General features: G+C 46.2%; 1 protein-coding gene across 1 annotated transcript in view; it reads left to right on the top strand.

Annotated features, from left to right (window-relative positions):
* Positions 1-19,464, top strand: part of FBRSL1 (fibrosin-like 1) — a 401,205-nt gene that overhangs the window by 331,937 nt on the left and 49,804 nt on the right. The window contains exon 5 of the mRNA XM_009888109.1: positions 11,415-11,460. Coding sequence (XP_009886411.1) covers positions 11,415-11,460 — 46 coding nt within the window. The remainder of the gene's footprint in view (positions 1-11,414; positions 11,461-19,464) is intronic.

Consider the following 19,464-nt stretch of genomic DNA (forward strand, 5'->3'; position numbering starts at 1 on the left):
TAGGGAAATTTAGATGCTGTCCTGGTTCTCTCTTTTTAGGTGTTCCTCACCCTGTCTGTTGGGTCTTTAAATACTACTGAGCCCTGCGGTGTGCCTTCTGTTGTGGGTGAGGGTGTCCACGTGCAGGAACAGAGCTGTGCGGAACAGCTAGTCCAACAGGGACATTTCTTCTCTGAAAGACAGAAACACAAGACATGAAAGAGAGAAGGGTTGATGGGCTGAGTTGATAATTAAGTTCAAAGAGTTGATCTGATAAACGCTGGAGAGACAGCTTCTAATATGTCACCATGTTTCAGGATTACCACATTCGTATTGTTTACCTAATAAATATTTGATGTTTCCTTCATGTATAGAGTTGCTGTTATCTAATCGGGGTGATAGGAGGTATCATCGCCTTGTAGCTTCCTTGTTTGATTGCCCATGGGTCTGCTGAACATAACGTGTGGTGGTCCAGCCCAGCTCAAACAAAACTGGTGTCCGTTTGTGGAGGAGGGCTACAAGAAGACCTTTTGCAGCTGTCTACTTCACAGAGTCTGGCAGGGAGTTTTCAAATAAAAAAGCTGTCTTTCCTTTCCAGGACTAATATTCAGAAATTCCTTGCCCATTTCTAATTAACCTAACGGATAACGTTAGAACTTGGGTATCTGCAAGGATTCATAAAGCCATATTCCAGGTGGTTCAGGAAATAGTTTTCTCATTGGATCAAGAGAGGAGGAGAAGGCAAGTGATCATTCATTTTTGTTTGATTTTGCTTTCCGGTGCTGTCTGAAAAGAGGTAGCCTGAAGTTGTTCAGTAAGGCCGTGGCAGTCTTGCTCTGTGTTTTTGCAGTTTCCTCGGGCAAAATGGCAATGGACATTCCTCAACATCTCGTGCGAGCCCTGCGCTGTTGGTGGTAAAGCTGCAATGAGTGCCATTTCTATCCAGAGATTATTTCTTGAATTGTTTACTGGTGTGTTAATGAAAAGGACTGGGCAGGAGGTGGTTGCAGTGTATGCTCATGAATGTCTTCATGTTGGTAACATAAAAAGTTTTACCTTCTGGAGTCATGTTGCTGCATGAGAATCAGGCAGATATGAGAATCATGAGAATATGTTACATTTTAAAACAAAAATCCAACTGGCTTCGTTGGAAGAATTAAACTCAAAAACTTAAAAATACAAAATGAATGTTGGCAAATGTAGGCAGATGCCCAATTTGGTTTCCTTTAAAGATGTATTAGTTTTTAAATCTCTGTAATACAAGTCCCCTTGGTCTTTATAGTTATTTTGCATTGTCCTAGCACAAGGATGAAGCTGGAGGGCTGCAGCAGATACTAGCCGTGAAGTAAAGGAAGAGCAGTGCCTGAACCATAGTGCACCAGAGTAGGCAAATCTGCTAAATCACTGTGAGATAACGATGGATGAAGTGCTCGGAAGGGGCAAGGCCAGCGCTGCTTCAATGCAATTCACACGGCTGTAATATTCATCTTGTAATAAGAATCTCTCCTACACATAATTCTGGTGGGATTGGAAATTTCCCAGTAAACCTCTTGGCGAAGCTGCTGAATTAAAAAGAAGAGATACTTAGGTGACGAAGCCTGCCTGATCCATACAGTCTCTGCAGTTGCAGCGGGAGCTGCTTCGGAGTGCCAGTGCTCCTGCCCGCAGGAGCATCCTCGTGCCGGGTATCGGGTGCAGGTGAGCCAGCAGACCCACCTCACTCAGTCTCTTGGGACTTGCCTGGGGTTTGCCTTCATGTTCGGTACGAATGCACCCAGCGCGCTGCAGCTTTGGGTGAAGCCAGGGATGTGTTTTGTGTCCAAACCACTGAGTTGTTTTTTGCATAAAAGAGGAACCCACTTCAGAAGCCCCATCCTCCTCCTGGACTGCACAGCTGTGAAAGGAGTGGACCTGGGAAAGAACGGTGCTTTTGTGCAGCACGGTTATGTGTTTAACATAATAAATGTTTATTGTCCTCTGGAGCAAAGGAGCAATAGGCTAAATTATAGCCCGGGGAGGGAAAGCTAGAATCATGAGGTATAGGCTGTTAATTATCTTTTTTTTTAGCTGTCATAATGTACTGGCGTTTGCCTGCAGCTCACCCCCTCCCACTGCTCCATTACCTCCACCACCGCTATCTCTAAAAGATCTGCCTCCCCTACCACTGCGCCCTCCTCCTTTCGGCCTCCCGCTCTGTCATTTGTAAGGCATCTCCGGCCTCCGGAGAGATTTGTGACTTCTCTCCCAGCAGCCGCTTATGGTGATAAAGGCCCTCAGACTGCCTCTCTCTGATTAATCAGCCCTCGTGCAGCCTCGATAGGGTGTTAATTTGTAAACTCAGTGGACAGGCAGCCGTGATAAGCCTCCGCAGCTGCTGTGTGTCTGCCAGGGGGATGGGCAGATAAGGCTCCAGCCCTGGGATGCAGCCAAGAAATATTTTGGAGCAGTGAATTAGAAACAACAACAACAAAAGAGCCTTCTGCAGAGGCACTCCTTTGAGGTTGCTGCGGGTAATACAGCGAGTTTCAATAGCAGCAGACAAGAGCCGTCAGAATTGCATCTGTAACTGGGCACTTCTGTCGGAGGGATGGACGCACGTCGGACATCATGGTCCTGGGCTAGGAGGTCGATGTGATCTTCTCTGTATCTCGTGTATTTACTGCAGTTATCCTTTTCAGAGAATTTGATGGTGGTTTGTCAGAGGGCTGTCTGGCAGGACATGTCACCTGCAAAAGAGGGATGGACACGAAGGGCATCCAGAACAGCATCAGTGTCAAACGGGGTTTGAGCATCCCCAAATGTTTGCTGTGATGTGGTTCACATAAAGTGCTATACGGGATCTGCTACATATCCAGCATACGGTTTAAGAATGGGAAGATAGCATTTTCCCTAAACAGCAGACTGTCCTGAGTGCTCTCAGACCATGGGTTGCTGCGGTGGTCTGAGAAACGGCAAAGCGTTGTGTTAAGCTTTGAAATACCCAGGCAGATTGGAGCAAGTTGCGGTGACAAAAGGCATTTCTTCTGTTTACCTTTTCAAGGTGGCTATGTCAAATGTTTCTAGTATGCTTGTGCAATTTTCCCTTTTTTATTGAATCGATTGTGTTTTCTTCAAAAATTGGAAGGAGGAAATACTTCACTGAATTTGTATCATCTCTTTGGTTCAGCTGAATTCTAATGATTCTGCCATTGTTGGCCTCCCTAATTGTTCTAATATTATCTGAAAACACGCAACAGACCATGGAAAGCGGTTCCTTCCCTGGCTGCCAGTGCAGGTTGTTACTCGGTACGTTTTTGAACTGCAGCAATTCTCAGACAGACAGTGACCTTTTTATGAAATCAAATGTCTTGCAAAACCCTTTCGGTCTCTGAGCGGTGATTTATAGCCATTTGTGTTGGAGGAGGCTGCAGGTGGGATTTGGGTGACACGTAATTGGTTAAAAGATAAAATAAAATGAAGGTTGCCCTGCTGGTACAGCGATGGCAGGAGCCGCGGGGATGAATTGCTTGGCAGTGCAGAGCTCGGCCCTCCTCCTCCCTCCCTCCTCCGGCGGGTGCCAAGCCCTGGCTGGCAGGCCATTACAATGATAAATGCAGGTACCTGGCAAAGACCACAGCTGAGGGTTTGTTCTAGCGTGCCAAGCCCTGCTTGGCATTCCCAGTTGGTGCCAGCGTTTGCACTCTTACTCAGTTTGACGGAAACCAGGACACGAGGTGTGAATTTATGTCCGCATCCTTCCAGGAGAGAGTCGGGATAATGAAATGCCAAGGCAGCCCTGGGAGCAGCAGAGTAATTTGGTAGGTACCAAACAACAGTCTGCCACCTGTCATTTGCAGCACAGTCCCCGCTCTCCCCCATCGCTCTTCCTACAATGCAGCCTTTGAATTATAAGAAGTTTTGGGTAGTTCTGCAAAGAGCACTCACCATTCCGTTTGATTTAGTGCAAAGAAAAACCTGTATCCCAGCCAAATAGATAGTCTGGCTAGACAGTTTCAAGCTGTAACGACAATAATACAAACTACTATAGTAGTACGTTACGCAGCATTCCTAAACTTTCATATTTGTAGACAGGTTTAGGAAAAGCTAAATCAGTAATCAAATCTGTGGTTGGCTAAATCAATGTCTGGGTAATGGAAAAAATTTAAATGTGAAAGTCCGGGCTGAAAAGCCTGCCTGGGCGGAAGAGGGATCAGCTCTCAGGAAAAGGCATGAGATCTCTGTTGTTTGAGATGTTAAAAAATAGATCGCACAAAGCCTTTTTATAGGTGTACCATGGAGAATTGGTTTTCACTGGCTGGGGCATGGATAGGTTGCCCCTGACACGGACACACTGCTGCCTCTGACCTACAGTGAGAGGTGCAGGCTGATGCTGTGACACCGGGAGAGGACTGTCCTCTGGATGCCATGCATAGAGCAGACTACCTAGAAGCTAAGTTGATGGTGTTGTCCATGAGCAAAGAAATAAGAACATCCAGTGTGAGAAAAAGAAGACCAACATCTACTTTGCATTCTGCTTTTTCTTTTTTTTCTGCTGACCATAACTGGCATTTGCTCGGTGGGAATAAGCCAGGATATGGAGCATACAAACGTGTTGTAATGGGGAAATCAGTGCTGGTTAGAATGGAAAATAGCCCAGAGGGTAAAATCAAGGTAGGTTTTGGTAGCAGTTTGGGAGCTGAGGTTGGAAGGAGGAGGATACGGAGATACGGACCAAGTGCACCTTAATTTCAATTAGGACTCACAGGCACAATAAGCTGAAGCAAGTATTTTGGCTGGGTTTAATGAGGGACAGCTGGAAATCTTCTTTTCTGCTCACTGTCTCTGCAAACAGCTGAGGGACCTTTTGCAGCTGTATGACCAGGAACTCCCTAGCTTCCTCCCTTCTCCTCCCTTACTAAATTTTTTTTCAGTGCATGTATTTATTTATTTATTGGAGCTGAGCTGGGAAGGAGAGGGAGTTTGATCTTTTCCTTTGGGAGACAGCAACTGCTCAGAGGAAGATGAATCATAAAGCATGGCTAATGGAGGGGATAGGAAGGGGGAAACTCTGGGCTATAGCCATTCTCCAGGGGCTGGAGGGATGGTTTGAGAAGAGAGGGAAGAGGAGCTACCAAGCCCGTGCCCTGAGGCTCTGATAGCAGACATGCTGTAGGTCAGACATCCCGCTGCTTTCGGAGCAGTAGGTCACCCTTTGGCGTGGAAGAGGCATGTCTGTGCAGTGAGCCCACGGACCGCAGCAGCGTATGCTTAAGAATTACAGTTGCTGCTTAATCTAAACTAGTTTGATCTATCCCCATATGGTTGTAAAACCATGAGGAACATGCTCTGGATTCAAAATGGTGTAATTTTAAGCTTATCACTGTGCTGCCAAAAGAGAAGGTCCAAAACAAAACCGTAACGCTGAACTTGCGGAGAAGCAATGGGCTTGGCTCCTCGTTGCCCTGCGCTAACTGAATCAAACTGTCTGTATGGGATTTCCTTCGCTGCCTTCCAGTCATCATCCACTTTGCCTTGGTTTCCTTTTGCCATCCTGTGAATTCAGTGCAATTCAATGGTGAATTGGGACCAGTGATCTCTGCTTCTAGGCTCTCTATGGCCTAATTTAATTCTCTGTTCCCAGACTTGTGCTAGCTTCTCCAAGGGGCTGTTGCAAAAAATAGTCATGGTTATCTAAACTGCTGAGAGAAATGAGCGTTCTTGGAAGAAAAAGTGACGAAGAGAGGAGTGCGTCGGGAAAGGTCCTTTCCAGGACTATAGCAGTGCTGAATATGCATGTGCTAAATGAATGCGAGGTGGTAACCTAAACAAGTCTGTTGCTGCATGAAAGTACAGCCCAAGAAGCGTTTTGTTTCTAGTGGACCTTTTGTACAAGATACGGAACACCCTTTGGTACCTCCCAGAGATGGCCTTGAATCAAAACTGAACTAGAACTATCTGGCGCATTTGAGGCACTGCCATCTGCATAAGTAGTTGCCTGTTCAGGGTGTTTGTGCTGCATCTTTCACTGTGACGTGTTACAGTGTAGCTAAAGGCACACTGAAGTTTTAGAATTGTTGCTAGAAAGCTGGAGATCTGTCTGGCATTCATTCTTGCTTAGGGAATATTATTTATTATTATTTCTTATTTGCATTGGACAACAACAGCCAGAATTTCATACGTGATCCTGACCATCAGCAGTTCTGAGGCAGATTTTTCAGAATAACCTGGTCACTGTTTGAGTATCTAAATGGATTTTCGGAAATGCTCCATAGCCGATAGCTCCCGTCAGGCGGTGCCCCAAGGGCAGCTGCTGAGTGCTGAGCCTTCTTGAAAGCCCAGGCTATAAATTCTGTGTGAGGGTCTCGGGAGGGAAGGGGACAGGAATGTCTTTGCTGTCAGGAGATAATCACTAAATGCAGTGTGGATTTGTGGAAGTCCAGTGTGTATCCTGTTCCCTCATGCTTAATCCCTTGCGCAGCTGGGTTGTGCTCTGTCCCAGCCAGCCGCCTACCACAGTGCTGGATTTGCCTAGAAGGTGTCACAGAAAGGTAGTTCAGTTCTTACCCAGCTTTTTTGCCTGGGATGGTGAATGAAAGGACTGACTTGCAGGTCTAACTTTTCTTTTGTTGTCTTAATCGAGCTGTGATTTCTCTCTAGAAATCATCCTGGTTTTGAAAAGACCATAGGTTCCCTTGAAACATCCCCTCACAATGCACGCAGTGTTACCCGTGGGTTGCTTCTATATCCTGAAATGTGCTGAATGCTTTCTTGGTCTAAAGGATGAATTTTAGTTTGTTTTTTGTGTGCGTGTGTGTGATTCCTAGGCTCCTCTTGCACCTTTCTGTACATATCGATTTCCATTTCCTATAGAAGAACCACTACCCAAACAATACCTTCCTGTTTTAGTTATTGTTCTCATATTACTGAATGAAGGGGGCTGGTATGAATGACTTCCAGAATCAACTGGAAACTAATAAAGCAATACTGACATGTGCTGAAAATCTCTAGAGAAGTGATCAAGTGGCATCGGAGTGGTAGGTAAAAGCAGGGGAAACAGATGAAAGGGAAGAAAGAAAATTGATCCAAAATCGTCAGGTAGTGTCTGTGTGTTATGCTGGAAGTTTCTCTTAAGTGTATCCAACACTTCTGGTTTGAAAATCTCCTGGAGAAGGGTTTTCTTGAGAGGTTTTTAGTGCTTGCTAGGTTCAGTGATAGTGTGAAAACAGTCTCTCTTGAGACCAGCTCTTGGCTGTTTAGAAGATAGGCAGCTGTCCAGAAATAAAAAGTAAAGTGTATTTTATTGCCTCCTTTTCCTTCTGCCTCCCATACTGGACTCAAATTTGAAGGCAATGCTTGGCTTTTGCCCTGTACAAAACGTGTACTGGGTCCCTGACACCATGGGGTCTTGCTCCTTGTGAACCAGAGCTGCAGCCTTATTAGCAGCTTCCCAAAGTCTTGTGATCAGGCGCCTGAAGTATCAGGCTTGGATCTGGCATTGGGTGCTCCAGGAGACTGCGTGGAGATCCATAGAGCTTCTGTTGTTGGTGATAAGGAATGGTTTTATTCCCTGATAGCCATTTTACAGGCTGCAGAGAAAGAAAAAAAAAAAAAAAAAAAGTAATTACTGTGGCATAGTTTATAATGCTGTCTCTGTCAGATGATGTTGTTCTGTTATATATAATCATTAAATTATCCGTCTGTAAGAGCTCTTGGACCTTTCAGCTGCCCTGGGTTAGTGGGAACCTGGATGAATGAGTCAAGGACTTTGTTAGGCCTCACTGTTCACCTCCAGAGGAGAGAGGGTACGCTGCATCTTTTGTGGTTACCACTCTACATTTTGAGGAGGAAGATGCCTTTGCAAAGCTTTTAGTGCTGCAAATGGAATCAGTGTTTATACGTGCCAGGTTCAAGTGAAGGGAAGACGAGGGACTGGAGCATCACTCCTCTGCTTGCTCTTTGCAAAGCAGAAGAGGGTAGAAATGTTGTGTTTCTCTGCTGTGTGTTCAGCCTGGTTTCAAACTGTCACAGAACTGGGTGGAGATATTTCCCCCTTTAGATCTGGTGTAGAAAGGAAAGAGAATGAAAATGGGGCAGAGAATTGCTAACTTTGTTGAATAGACCACAAAGGGGGAGCTGCAAGCTGAGGTGCAGACCTTAGCGCGTCATCAGGAGGGTGCTGGGTCTTGAAAGTTTCAGCAGCATGAGACTATCTCAGAAACCGTGCTGCTCTCCGAAATCGCTTGTGTGTGTTTCGCTTTTGGGACAGATGTTAGATATGCTTAAAATGCAAAGGTTGTTCTTGGGGGTGAGGGTGCGATTTGGCAAGCAGCAGCTTTTGTGAAAACATGCCTGTCTTGGGCTGTGCTGTGGCACTGCAGGGGAAGGAGATGAGCAGCATGTGTAGAAGGAAGGCTGGAGGGGTCTCTTCTCTGTTGCCTTCAGGAGGGGGATGTCCCTCTGCCATGTTCAGTAACCAAAAGGCATTTGGCGGGCAGTGAAAGCCCAGAGGGGTGCACGGCGCTGCTCCAGCTGCTCTCGTCCCCGGGGAGGTGCTTCGGGTGGGGATGGGCAGGAGGCAGTGAAAAGGGGGAAAAGGAAATTTCTAGTTTTGTTTTCTCATTTTAAAAAAGTGTGATTTCCTGGGATGTCTTGAACCCATCCACAGAAAGGACTCTAAACGCCTGGTTTTGCTCAGAAGGGAAGAATTCCACGTTTGGTTTTTTTTTTTTTTAAATCTCTTCTTAAACATATGCAAATGATTTGCTTGAAATGGCAGAAAAATTGGGAGGGGACTTGTTTTAGCAGATGCGTTGGTTTGCTGGATTTTTTCACTCATTAGTGGACTCCCTCAGACACATAGGTTTTATTGTATACTTCCTTTAAAGGGTGACTGATGGAATTGAATGATGTATTCAGGCTCTTCCTCCCCCAGCTTCCCTCCTGCCTTTACAGCAGCTCACAGCGTATCCTATAGCACAGGCGTTCACTGTTTCAGAATGGTGCTCATGCCAAAAACTGCTCAGATCTGGAGCTAGAAATCACCAGAAGTGAGAGCAAAAGTTACTGTAAACTCTAGGTGTGAAGGTTTGTGTCTGTAAACCGTGGCTGTGATGTTGAAACCTCTGCTCTGTAAATGTTGACTCTGATTGTTGAAGGCAGTGCCACATACTGATATCAGAAGACTGAGCTGTAATCCCTGTGGCTTTCTCTTAAAAGTGTATTTTCTTGCTTGACTTCCTTAAACATTGTTTTTCTATAGATTGGACCTGTAGCACTGAGATCTTTAGCTTGTGATTAAACAGTGCCAGTGTATATTAAATCCTGAATTACGCAGAAGGCAGTGAGCTGGTGATTGCCATCAAGCGGCGTCGGCAGGACCCAACTTTGCAGAGCAGGCGAAGCACAGAGCTTCTCCCAGCTGGGGCAGCTGCTGCCAGAGCAGGTCCCGCGGGACACCCCGGGGAAGGGCAGCTCTCCGAACAGGCTTCTGGCAAACGGGCTCCTCTCCCGGGCTGCACACCCCGGCCTCGGGAACCCGCACTTGGGATTTGTGGCTCAGCTGCCAATTTACTACTTGGGCTTTAGTGCAAGCCATGCCGAAGCTTCATTGCCTATAAAATGGGGGAATCTTATTTATCCACCTGCCACGTGTCCGAGTGCTTATGGAGCGCTCCGAGGCTAGGTCCTGGCTTTGTGTACGCTCTTGGCATGGGTGAGTTCCCAGAGCCTGCAGATGTGTTCTGCATCCGTGGTGACTTTGTGTTGATTATAAGTGAAAAATCTCTTAACAATGGGTTGTAAATTCAGAGTTGGCTGTCAAACGTTTTATGCACCACTATTGTTGCTGCTGTGTGACGCTGTTACACTTTCTTTACAAATCAGCCTAGGCAAAACCTTGTTTAATCCTGGTTCTTCCTCTCTTTAATCCATGCAGTGAAGGGATCGTGCAGGTAACTGATTTTCCCTAAGATTTTAGGATCCTTTTGCTGAGCTGTGTAACGATCATACATGCCACAGCTACACGTGCAGCTTTGTCGTGGACATGATTCAGAATTTCTTTCTTATGTGTCTCAGCCTCAACCTATTTTTCATGTTGTTTTCCCTGTCTTTTTTATGCATTTGCATTAAGTAAGACATTCAGTGCTTGCAGTGCCACTTTCCTTAGAAATAACATTAACAGATCACTCTTTCTTGCTTCTTACTGTATCTCATGCAGATCTTCTTGCATTTTACTATTTATTTTTTTCCCTCTGAGTTGTCATTTAAAATATGTAACAATGTAATACAATTCATAGTGCTCTTTATCATGCAAATCTCCCAAGGCGCCTTAGAATAAAATCAATAAAATCAAAAAGAAAATCAACTTAGTTCAGCCATGTGTTGAATTAATTCATTGTTTTTAAAGCAGAGCCAGGGGAGAAAGGCTTTTTTCACTTTTAGTATCTTTTGCTTGTCAGCTTTGTACTTCACCCCATTTTATTCGCGCAGCAGTCAGTGCCAAAACATTGATGATATTTTCAGTGATCTTGTAGATGGAAGTAGTGTTGATCGTGCTCCCTGCTCCCAGACCAGCTTTGATTCTGTAGAGGCTACTTGCTATTTTATCAGATAGCGAGGAGGAAAAGCTTATGCTGAAATAGGTTGACTGTTTGATATCAGTGGGGGAGGGAAGGAAGCCATCAAATTAACTCATAAAAGCTTTATTTACAATGAATGGACTTTTTTTTTTTTTCCCTGTCTGTCATTATCATCTTGTCTGTAACCCAGTGACCCTGATTATCGTGAAGCTGTTTACAAGGTTTAGGTTAATTGGATTTCTTTAACTATTTCCCAGAGCTGTGAGGAGCACAAATACACTGCCGTGGAGTTCAAACAGCATAGTGCAACCCAGTTTGCAAGGAGACGGGCTTCTTCCAAGAGGAAGTCGTTTTATTTCATACTCAAATAAGTGCATAGCAGCATGTACCTGTCATTTGGCATAATATTTATTATACAACACCCCCTTTCATACAGATGTGTTCAGTTGCAACTTGTGTTTCCAACACACAAATTACATTTTGCATGTTCAGCAAGAAATGAGCTTATTTTCAATGAGAGAGGCTTTGAAATGTTTTGGTTGGTTTTTTTTCTTTTCTTCAGCTTGATAGCAGTTTCACTGGTTTTGTTTTTATATGAAGAATCATGGATAAAATAGCTGTGCATTGCATGGCTGCCTAAATAAACGAGACAGGAGGATATAGTTGGGTGAGACCAGGACAGTCCTTGTATACGCTTTGCTTTCATCTTCTTAGGATGCATGCTTATTCTTTAATGGCACAACATTGCACCCTCCAGGTGCAATGTGTAATTGCAGGTCTACAGATAACCGACTTGTTTTATGAGCTGTGTTTTTGTGAGCGAGCCTTCCTAAATTCTCCTTTAGTATTACTCACCCTCTTTTTCTCTTTCTTTTTCAGGCTTCTGTAGGCTCTGAGAAGCTGTTCTCCCCTGCAGCAAATAAAGGTAAGTGATCTGGAGAAACGTTTTCCTTAGCAAGAGATTTGAGTTACAAATGCGTATCGTGCAAACAGCAGAACATCAGTTTTGCCAGTGCCTTTAATTTTGCCACACACATTGTCATAAAGATCGGCTTTACAGGTTTGTGATGATTAAGTTAAAATTTAGAGCTGCATTGTCTCAGTGTGGGGTGGGACTTCTTCCCTACCAGTCAGATTTGTAACAAATGTCTTCGGGAGAGGGATTACTGACAAAGGAGAAATCAGCCTTTACTGTAGTGGATATGCTTTTCCCTCTAATACAATCAAATCCTCATTTCTTTTAAACAAAGCAATATTTCGGTGTTATCTGTATTATCCTTACAAGGGCTTGCACATCCCTTTCCTGCCAGTGTGCACAGAGCATTTGTGTCTGTATGTCTCGCTTCTCCAAAATACAGTGGAAGGTGCTCGGCACATTGCAGGGTTTCGGCTCGCAGCTCCCACTGTTACTATTAATTTAGAGTTACCTGTGATACGCACTGGGTGTTGCTAAGAGACTGCACCGGTTCAGATTCCCCTAGGGAGGTACAGTGACATATCTCTAAATACGCCAAGCCGTCCTTTGAGGGCTCGGTACAGCCGTAACCCGGGGCTACTCTAGTGTCCTGTGTTCCCAGGGATGTTCTCACTGGAATGGATACTGGGCAAAAATACTGAAGAAATAGCCTTAGCGGGCAAAGTGTGGTACGTGATGGAAGGCATCACACTAGGCATGGCTCTACTTTGTCATGCCGAGGAGGTCGGTGGTGTGGCTCTGAATGGAGTGTCAGAGTGGCTGTTCTGCAGCGTTCCAAGTGCGGAGCTACAGAATAAAATCAGTTCAGAGCAATAATGAATACTAGGCACATGAAAATACCCCAAAGAGGGGAGATGAGGCCCATTTATAAAAAGTGATGAAATAACCTTCTTGTATTATTTCAAGAGGGCCAAGAAAGGAGTAATTTGCAGTTGTGTAGGAGTAGGTGCTGGCCGTGGAAAGGCGTTTTGGTGGTTGTGTGCTCCATCACCTGGACCCAGGCCCGGTTTATAGCTGGGCTCTTTAGCAGTGGTAAGTATTAGGAATTCTCCTTCTTTCCAAGCTTTGCAGATTTTCAATTCCAAATGTGGAAACTGATGACAAGCCTGTTATGTTATTACATTTGCAGATATTTTTACGAAAGTATGCAGCTTTATCTGGGGGAAGGAGGGAAGTTTAAACAAATGGTGGAGAGGAGCATTTCTCCTCTCTCAGCCTTGGCTCGCTGATAAGGCAAACCAGATTGCCCGTACAGCACTGCCTCAGCAAAACAAAAATCTTGCCATCCTGCATAAACGCGTGGCACAGAGATCTGCTGGAGAGGCTTCTGTTGAAGCGTTAGCAGCTTTGTTGGCTCCTCCTCGTGCTGAAGCCTGAGATCCCCCACCCCTTCATATCACGGAGCAGCTCAGCAACATGAGTTTTCAAAATACCTCCCTATCAGGAAGTTAAATGTGTGAATGGCTGTGAATTCGCTGTCTTGAAGTCTGTGTTCACGGCTGTTTATATCTCTGTAGCTGTTCCTGTTTGGTTTGCTGTGGGTGTAGACGTAGCCAGCTTGGGAAGGTTTGGGTTCAGATCCTGATTTTTGTCTTGGACTTCTCTTTTACCGTGGCCCTGTACCGGTGGGGCTTTGCTGAACGGCACGTGCTGCGATGGCGGGCAAGCTCTGCTGGGGGCTGCCTCGGCGTTTGGCACTTGCGTTGAGCGGTGAGAGAAATTTGCCTCAGCAAGATTTTGTGCAGAAACCCAAACAGCACTAAATTCTACCCCTCGTCCTGTTATCACTCCCGCGACACAAGAGCCAGATTTGTCTCTCGCACATGCAAATGAACGCCGCTGCGACAGGACCAGGTTCTGTGATGCCATATGGCCGGGAGAAAGTGACTTTCAAAGCGTTGTGCTGAAATTCCTTTTGTGAGATAAGAGCGTTGATTTAAGGCCCATGTTCTCCAGGGCTGGAGCCGTGGTGGCTGCACGGGGAGGGGATTAGCTCGACATGGTTTCCTGATGGGCACACGCGCGGCGCGGCACGTGCTCGGCCTCTCCCGTGGGCATTCGCACTATGCCCTTCTTTTGTAAACACTTGTGGCCTTTTTTGAGAGATATTAACTAGCAAATTTGCAGCATCCACACTACAGCTTTTATTGAAGGTAACCAGGCTTTTAAAACACAATAAAGGGGATTCATTGTCTGGTGCAACTCCCCCTGTTCCCACAAACTTTCCCTGGGGATGTGTTTGGCCCAGTGTATTTGTTTTATGCCATCCTAGTTGATCAGCAGCTTAGCAATGCAATTAAGTATTAAGATAGACGGGTTTTTCTTATTTGAGGCTGGAACAGCTGTAAAACTTAACCTTTGACCATATTTCACAGCTCCACAAAGGGCCTGAGGAGCAGCGTCTTTTGTCTGGGGCTCTCAGGGGGAGGTTTGTCTTCACCCCATCCCTGCCAGGGGGGCCGCGGCGGCCGTGCTGGTGCTCCTTCTTTTGAGACCAGTTCATCTGCAACAACAGATGCACAGCGGAGATGTCCACTTTGGGGACCGGTCGCTATTATGCAGTGGAGAGAGGTGTCCTGACCCAGGGTGACCTTGGTAGTCACAGCTGTGAAACAGGCTGAATGGGGCACTTTGAGCTTCCAGGAGAAGAGGAGATTAAATCCGCTGTGTAAGGAAATAATAATTAAAAATAAAAGCAGGGAATCCCTGATCCACTGTGCTGACGGATCTTTGTTTTCTGACGCAGAAAAGCGTTTGTTTAGCCAACTTGTCGCTGCAGCACAGAGTTACAAGGGCATTTGCTGCTGAGGGCCGGGTGTTACATCCTCCTGGTGAATAAATCGATAAACAAATAATAAAGGTCTGTTTGCCCTCCGTGTAGCTCCTTTCTCACAGGAATCTCCCAGCCAGTCCTTCGCTGCATCTGAAGGGCAAGTGCTGTGTGGGGCAGGGGAGGCATAGGCGAAAGCCGGATCCGTCCCTCAGTCCCCAAGCGGGGGATGCGGCAGAGGGACGCAGGGTGGCTGATGGGAGGGCAGATGCCTTGTCGGTCTGGGGAGTTGAGAGGGACAGTCACCCCTGAGTCTCTGGAAGGACATCCACCTGCCTGCTGTGATGATATTTTTAAGTGTGGGTAGGGTGGGATAGTTTGTATTTTAAGGACTCGAGTGTTGTGTTCCTGCTGCTGGCTCCCTCCTGCAGTGGGCTTCTCTGGGGGGTCTGGCTGGAGGCGGTTTGAAACCAGGGCCACTGGCAGGTTTAGGGTGAAATGGGTGCCTTAAAGTAGATGTTCCCCAAATGGCTTTAGCATAGGTCAAGGGCCCTGATGAGGAAAATCTCCATTGCAGGGTTGGCGGAGACTGGGCAGCAGCTAAGGTGTCTCTGTCCATAACTCTGGGCAGGGCATGGGTGCGGAGGTGAAGATGAAAGGGGTGTCCAGGAGCCCCCAGGGCATCAGCCGGGATGCCCATGGAGGAGCCAGACCTGCACAGCCACGTCTGCCCTGCAGGGATACTGGGCAGCAGCACGGGGACAAGCGTTTGAAGTTTGTTGAAGTCGAGTACATTGCTCCTATATTGGGGTCAAAATCAAGCTGGACATGGAGGGAGCAGTGTGATCCATCTGTCTGGTGGCATGGAGTGACTGGCCGGGACCCAGCTCTGCCCCCGGCTGGTTGGGGCTCACTGAGCTCCATGCCTTGATTTCCCCCTCCTGCAAAATGAAGAGTAATGCTTGTCAGCCGAGTGTGCTGAGAGACTTAATTAATGAATGTTTATCAAGCGATTTATCAAGAGATCCTTTTAATGAGAGATTCCATAAACAGTGCAAGGCTTCATTTTCGTGGCAATAATAAATGACAGTGAAAATAAGTCTTATCCTTCCCCCGCATATGCACCCCCCAGGAAAAAAAGATTGCTTACCCTCCGCTCTCTCTTCTCCCTGGGTTTCTAGGCGGAGGGCTTTGAAGTGCTATCTTTCATCATGAACTGTACACATCCTCAAAGCTCTAAAGCTCACAGCCTGTGTCTTATCCCTCTGACAAGAGGGAGGCAAGCTTTCTCGGCGTGCAGGTCGTAATTGTCAGCCATGGGATGTGCCGCAGCCACCCGCCCCAGCGGGCTAATGCAGCTTATGGTTCTTTGAAGTTCCCTCCCTTTATTTTCTGTCCTCTTGACCACAAAACTGTGCCTTGGGCCAGCAAGAGAGATTTCTTCTTCAGAGACGACACTGAGCTCTGACAAGCACATCTGAACCAGAGAAGAACCCTTGTTCCTCTGAGATCACTGCTCCATAACGTTGTTGCCTTAAGGGGACTGTCTTTCCTTTTTCTCTCTGCTGCTTCTCTTTTTTTTTTTTTATTTTATTTTTTAATTCAGCACTAAACTGTCATACTAAATCATTTTAAAAGCTTTAACTACAAGACCTCCAGTGTAGGACATGCTGTTAAGAACCGATGGTTCTGACTGTGCGATGGGGTGAGAGGGGAATGGAGGGGTGGGGGCAGGATGGGAGGGAGGGCAGTGGGGCAGCTCTCCAGAAGGAACCTGTGAGTGCCTGGGGAAGCAGAAAACAACCTGAACGCAGCCGAGCTCAAAATAATGTGCTTGGCGAAGCTTTGCAGCAGCACAGCTTAATGGTTGCTCAGCAGTGACAGGGGAATCGAGAGCCCGGTGTCTCTGCGCTCGCCATGCCGCCTGTGCGCTTTGCTCTGCCTCTGGTCCTGGCCCTCTCCAGTTGGCAGGGTCAGAGGTGCACTGTCCGAGCTGGCACAGCATCTCCTGTACCAAGTCCACCTCCTTCAGGGGCTGTACCTTACCGTGCCGGCATGTTGAGCTTTCCATCGCAAGAAAGGCTGCATCGACACAGAGCAAACAACTCTCACAGCGCCCGCTCAGGCGATTAGCTGTGCTTTACATGAATGGAGGTCAGGAGCAATATAAATTTTTCAAGTTTCCTGCGTGGGATCCACAGCGGGGTCTGAGATGCAGGAGAAGCAGAGATGCCTCCTGTTGCTTGATCTGGGTTTTATCCCCGGGTTCTGGTTACCTTTTGGTGAGGTCACCGTCTTGCGTGTGATTAGACCTGCGGTCAGTGAACTTGAGTGGGATGATAATTTACAGCTGAATCTTTGGACAACAGTCCACCGTAATTACAGGCATGCAAAAACTTCCACAGCAGCATCTGTAAAAATAAATAAGTAATGCATTTATTTAGATAGCAACCACATTGCTATGATTTATGCAGTGCTCAGGATGCTCTGCAGCTGCTCTATTCCCTGTGTTGCATCTCTTGTGATTTTATCACAATCGTACAGTATTCTGTGTTTTTCATGAAACCCAGGCCTTCAGAGGATTGTACAAGAATCTAAGCTTTAATTTCATTTTTTAAGCACGACTTTAGTCTTCCTGGCCACAGAGAACAGCCTGGAACTCTGATTCTTCTGTGCTTCAAAGCCAGCGGGCAGTCGAAAAGAACTCCAAATACTTTGTTTTTAACCTCATTTTATAGATGGTTTGTGATTTGTAAATGCTTGGGGGGTTGGCAATACTGGATACCCCAAACTACTGCTAAATGCAGCGTGTGAGCCCATCCCAGCATCCTCTCTTTGAAAAGTTCTGTCTAATTTTGTCACTGCCTGAATGAATAGATTAGCTTTCTTGCATATGCATAGATATAATTACACAGTGGCCTGGGAAGGAGGAGGACTTTGATTTTCAGACAATATGGGTAACCAAGATAACCAGCCAAGTCACAGCCAGTTAGCCACATTTCAAAACAAAACCAAACACAGAAAATAATGCAGTGTTAAGTGTAGTCTTTCAGTCTTCTTGCAGTTTTCTAATTTTGCAGGCTCTGGAAAGCTCTCAGCCTTCTCTTTGGGAACGGGAATATACTCTCTGTCTCCCCTGTTAGCTGTGTTACATGTAGTTGAGGATATAACCAGCCCTATCTGTCTGTGAAAGTATGATGGACACGTCGGAGAGACCATTCACCTTAACCACACTGTCCGGCCAACTTTGTAAAACTCAGGCTGCAAAAGTGGATAATTTATTAACTTCGACACAAATTGAGGGATGTATGCCTCCTAAAGTTAGAGCTGCCTCGTGCAAGCGGGCAGGTTTTGTGGTTTGCACAGCTATCTCCAGGTTTGCCTCCTTCGAGGGAGCCAGCATAGAGCTTTCTTTGTAGCTTCAGGCTGCAGCCAAGAGTTGAAAAGTTGAATTATAAACATTTCCAGGCCTTCTGGTTGGTATCTTGTGTTTTGTTTTATTTTAAGGATGTGGGGTATGTTGCTGCATTCCTGTCAGTGGGATTAGAATGAATAGAAGCAATACTGTAGGAGATAAAATGTGTTTAATTATTTATTTGAGAATTACAGACTGAAATTGCTTTTTGATTTAAAGCATCCAAGTCATGGATATGTTTTTGGAGTGGAGAGAGGCACGCAGAAACATATATATGCACAATTACCTAGGGTAATGTAAGAAGTCTCTTTGCTCAACTGCCCTTCCTCCGCAGAATTTGTTCATTTCCTTAAAGATTTTAAATTTCAAATGCGGCTTTGTTAAGTATCATGGAAAGCTAACTGCATGCTGTGCCTTGCCCACTGAAACGTAAATAAAATAAATAAAGTCTTCGTTGTATAAATGTTATGAAGTGGGTGGTTTATTTTCTTTAATTATGCTTTTTATTTAAAATAAACTATAAAAGCAAAATAATATATATCCTGAATGGGCCAGCACAAACTCATATTGATTGAGTAGGCACATTCTAGCTTTCCGTGGTTCATGTGAACGTAGATAAAAGGACCATCAAACTATAAATCAGAAAAAAAAAGAAAAAAACCCCAAATTTCTTCCAAATGCCTAGACTTGGAAAGGATGTTTGAAAGATACCATCTTTTTACTCCTTGTTTATAGTTTGCTTATCTGTTTTCTAGAGTAGCAAAAGCCAAGCTGGTAAGTCTTGCCATTTCCAGCTGCTGTCCCAGGTTGCAGGATGCTGGACCGGGTTGTGTCCCAGCACCAGAAGGATGCTGTAGGGCAGTGACGTTAAGAGCAGCGGTTGCAACCCCCACAAAGCTATCAGGTCTTCTCGATTCTGCTTTTAAAATACCTCAGAGACATGTTTTATTCATGTAAGATTTTGTAAAGCTTCAGTTTCTTAGACAATTAAACACTGGGTATAAACGTGATGCCCTCTTCATAGGGACTAGTGCTGTGAGGTGAGGGCAGGTGTCTGGGCTTCTAGTACAGGTCTGAGCAGGCTGCAGCCACCACGTCGCCGTTTAAATCAGGCATGATCCTCACAGAGGACAGTCCTCCTTCTCTGCGCCCCCCCCCCGTTTTTGAAGCAGGTTCCAGAGGGGCAGCTGTCCCCCATCAGGGACTCCTGCAGATAGGGGAACCCCGCGCTTACCGCAGGTCCCCGCCATAAAACAGGGCAGCCTGGGCATCGGGGAGTCGTGTGGCGAGGCGGTGGTGGGTAAGGAGGCTGGTGAAGGGGGCACCTGGATCTGACCCCAGGTCGGCTTGTGTTTCCTTCTGGGCAATCAATGGGAGTGATCAATGAGACCAGGGCGTGCCGTTTAATTGCAAATGGATCTGGTTACTCTTGTGTGGAGCACTGGTGGTAAGTCCCAGCGAGGCCCCAGCCTCCAGCAGTGGAGACTTCAGGAAAAGAGGATGCTGTCAGCATCTCACAGGTTCTCCCTCTGCTCTCCCTGTCCCCCCAGGCACCGAGGTCTGCCTCCCGTGACAGGGACCCGCCTGATGGGTAGGACCCCGCTGTCCCAATCAGCCTGCGTGGCAAGCAGCAGTAATTCATGCTAATTTTCTGGGTTTGTTGTTTTTTTTTTTTTCATATTAGCTTCATTTGAAATCACTGTTGTAAGTGATGTAGCTCTCTGGTCCTGTCCCATGGGAGGGGAGGGAGGAGACCAGGTTCCTGCCG

This window comes from Charadrius vociferus, unplaced genomic scaffold (genome assembly GCF_000708025.1).
Source record: "Charadrius vociferus isolate BGI_N301 unplaced genomic scaffold, ASM70802v2 scaffold326, whole genome shotgun sequence".
NCBI lineage: Eukaryota > Metazoa > Chordata > Aves > Charadriiformes > Charadriidae > Charadrius > Charadrius vociferus.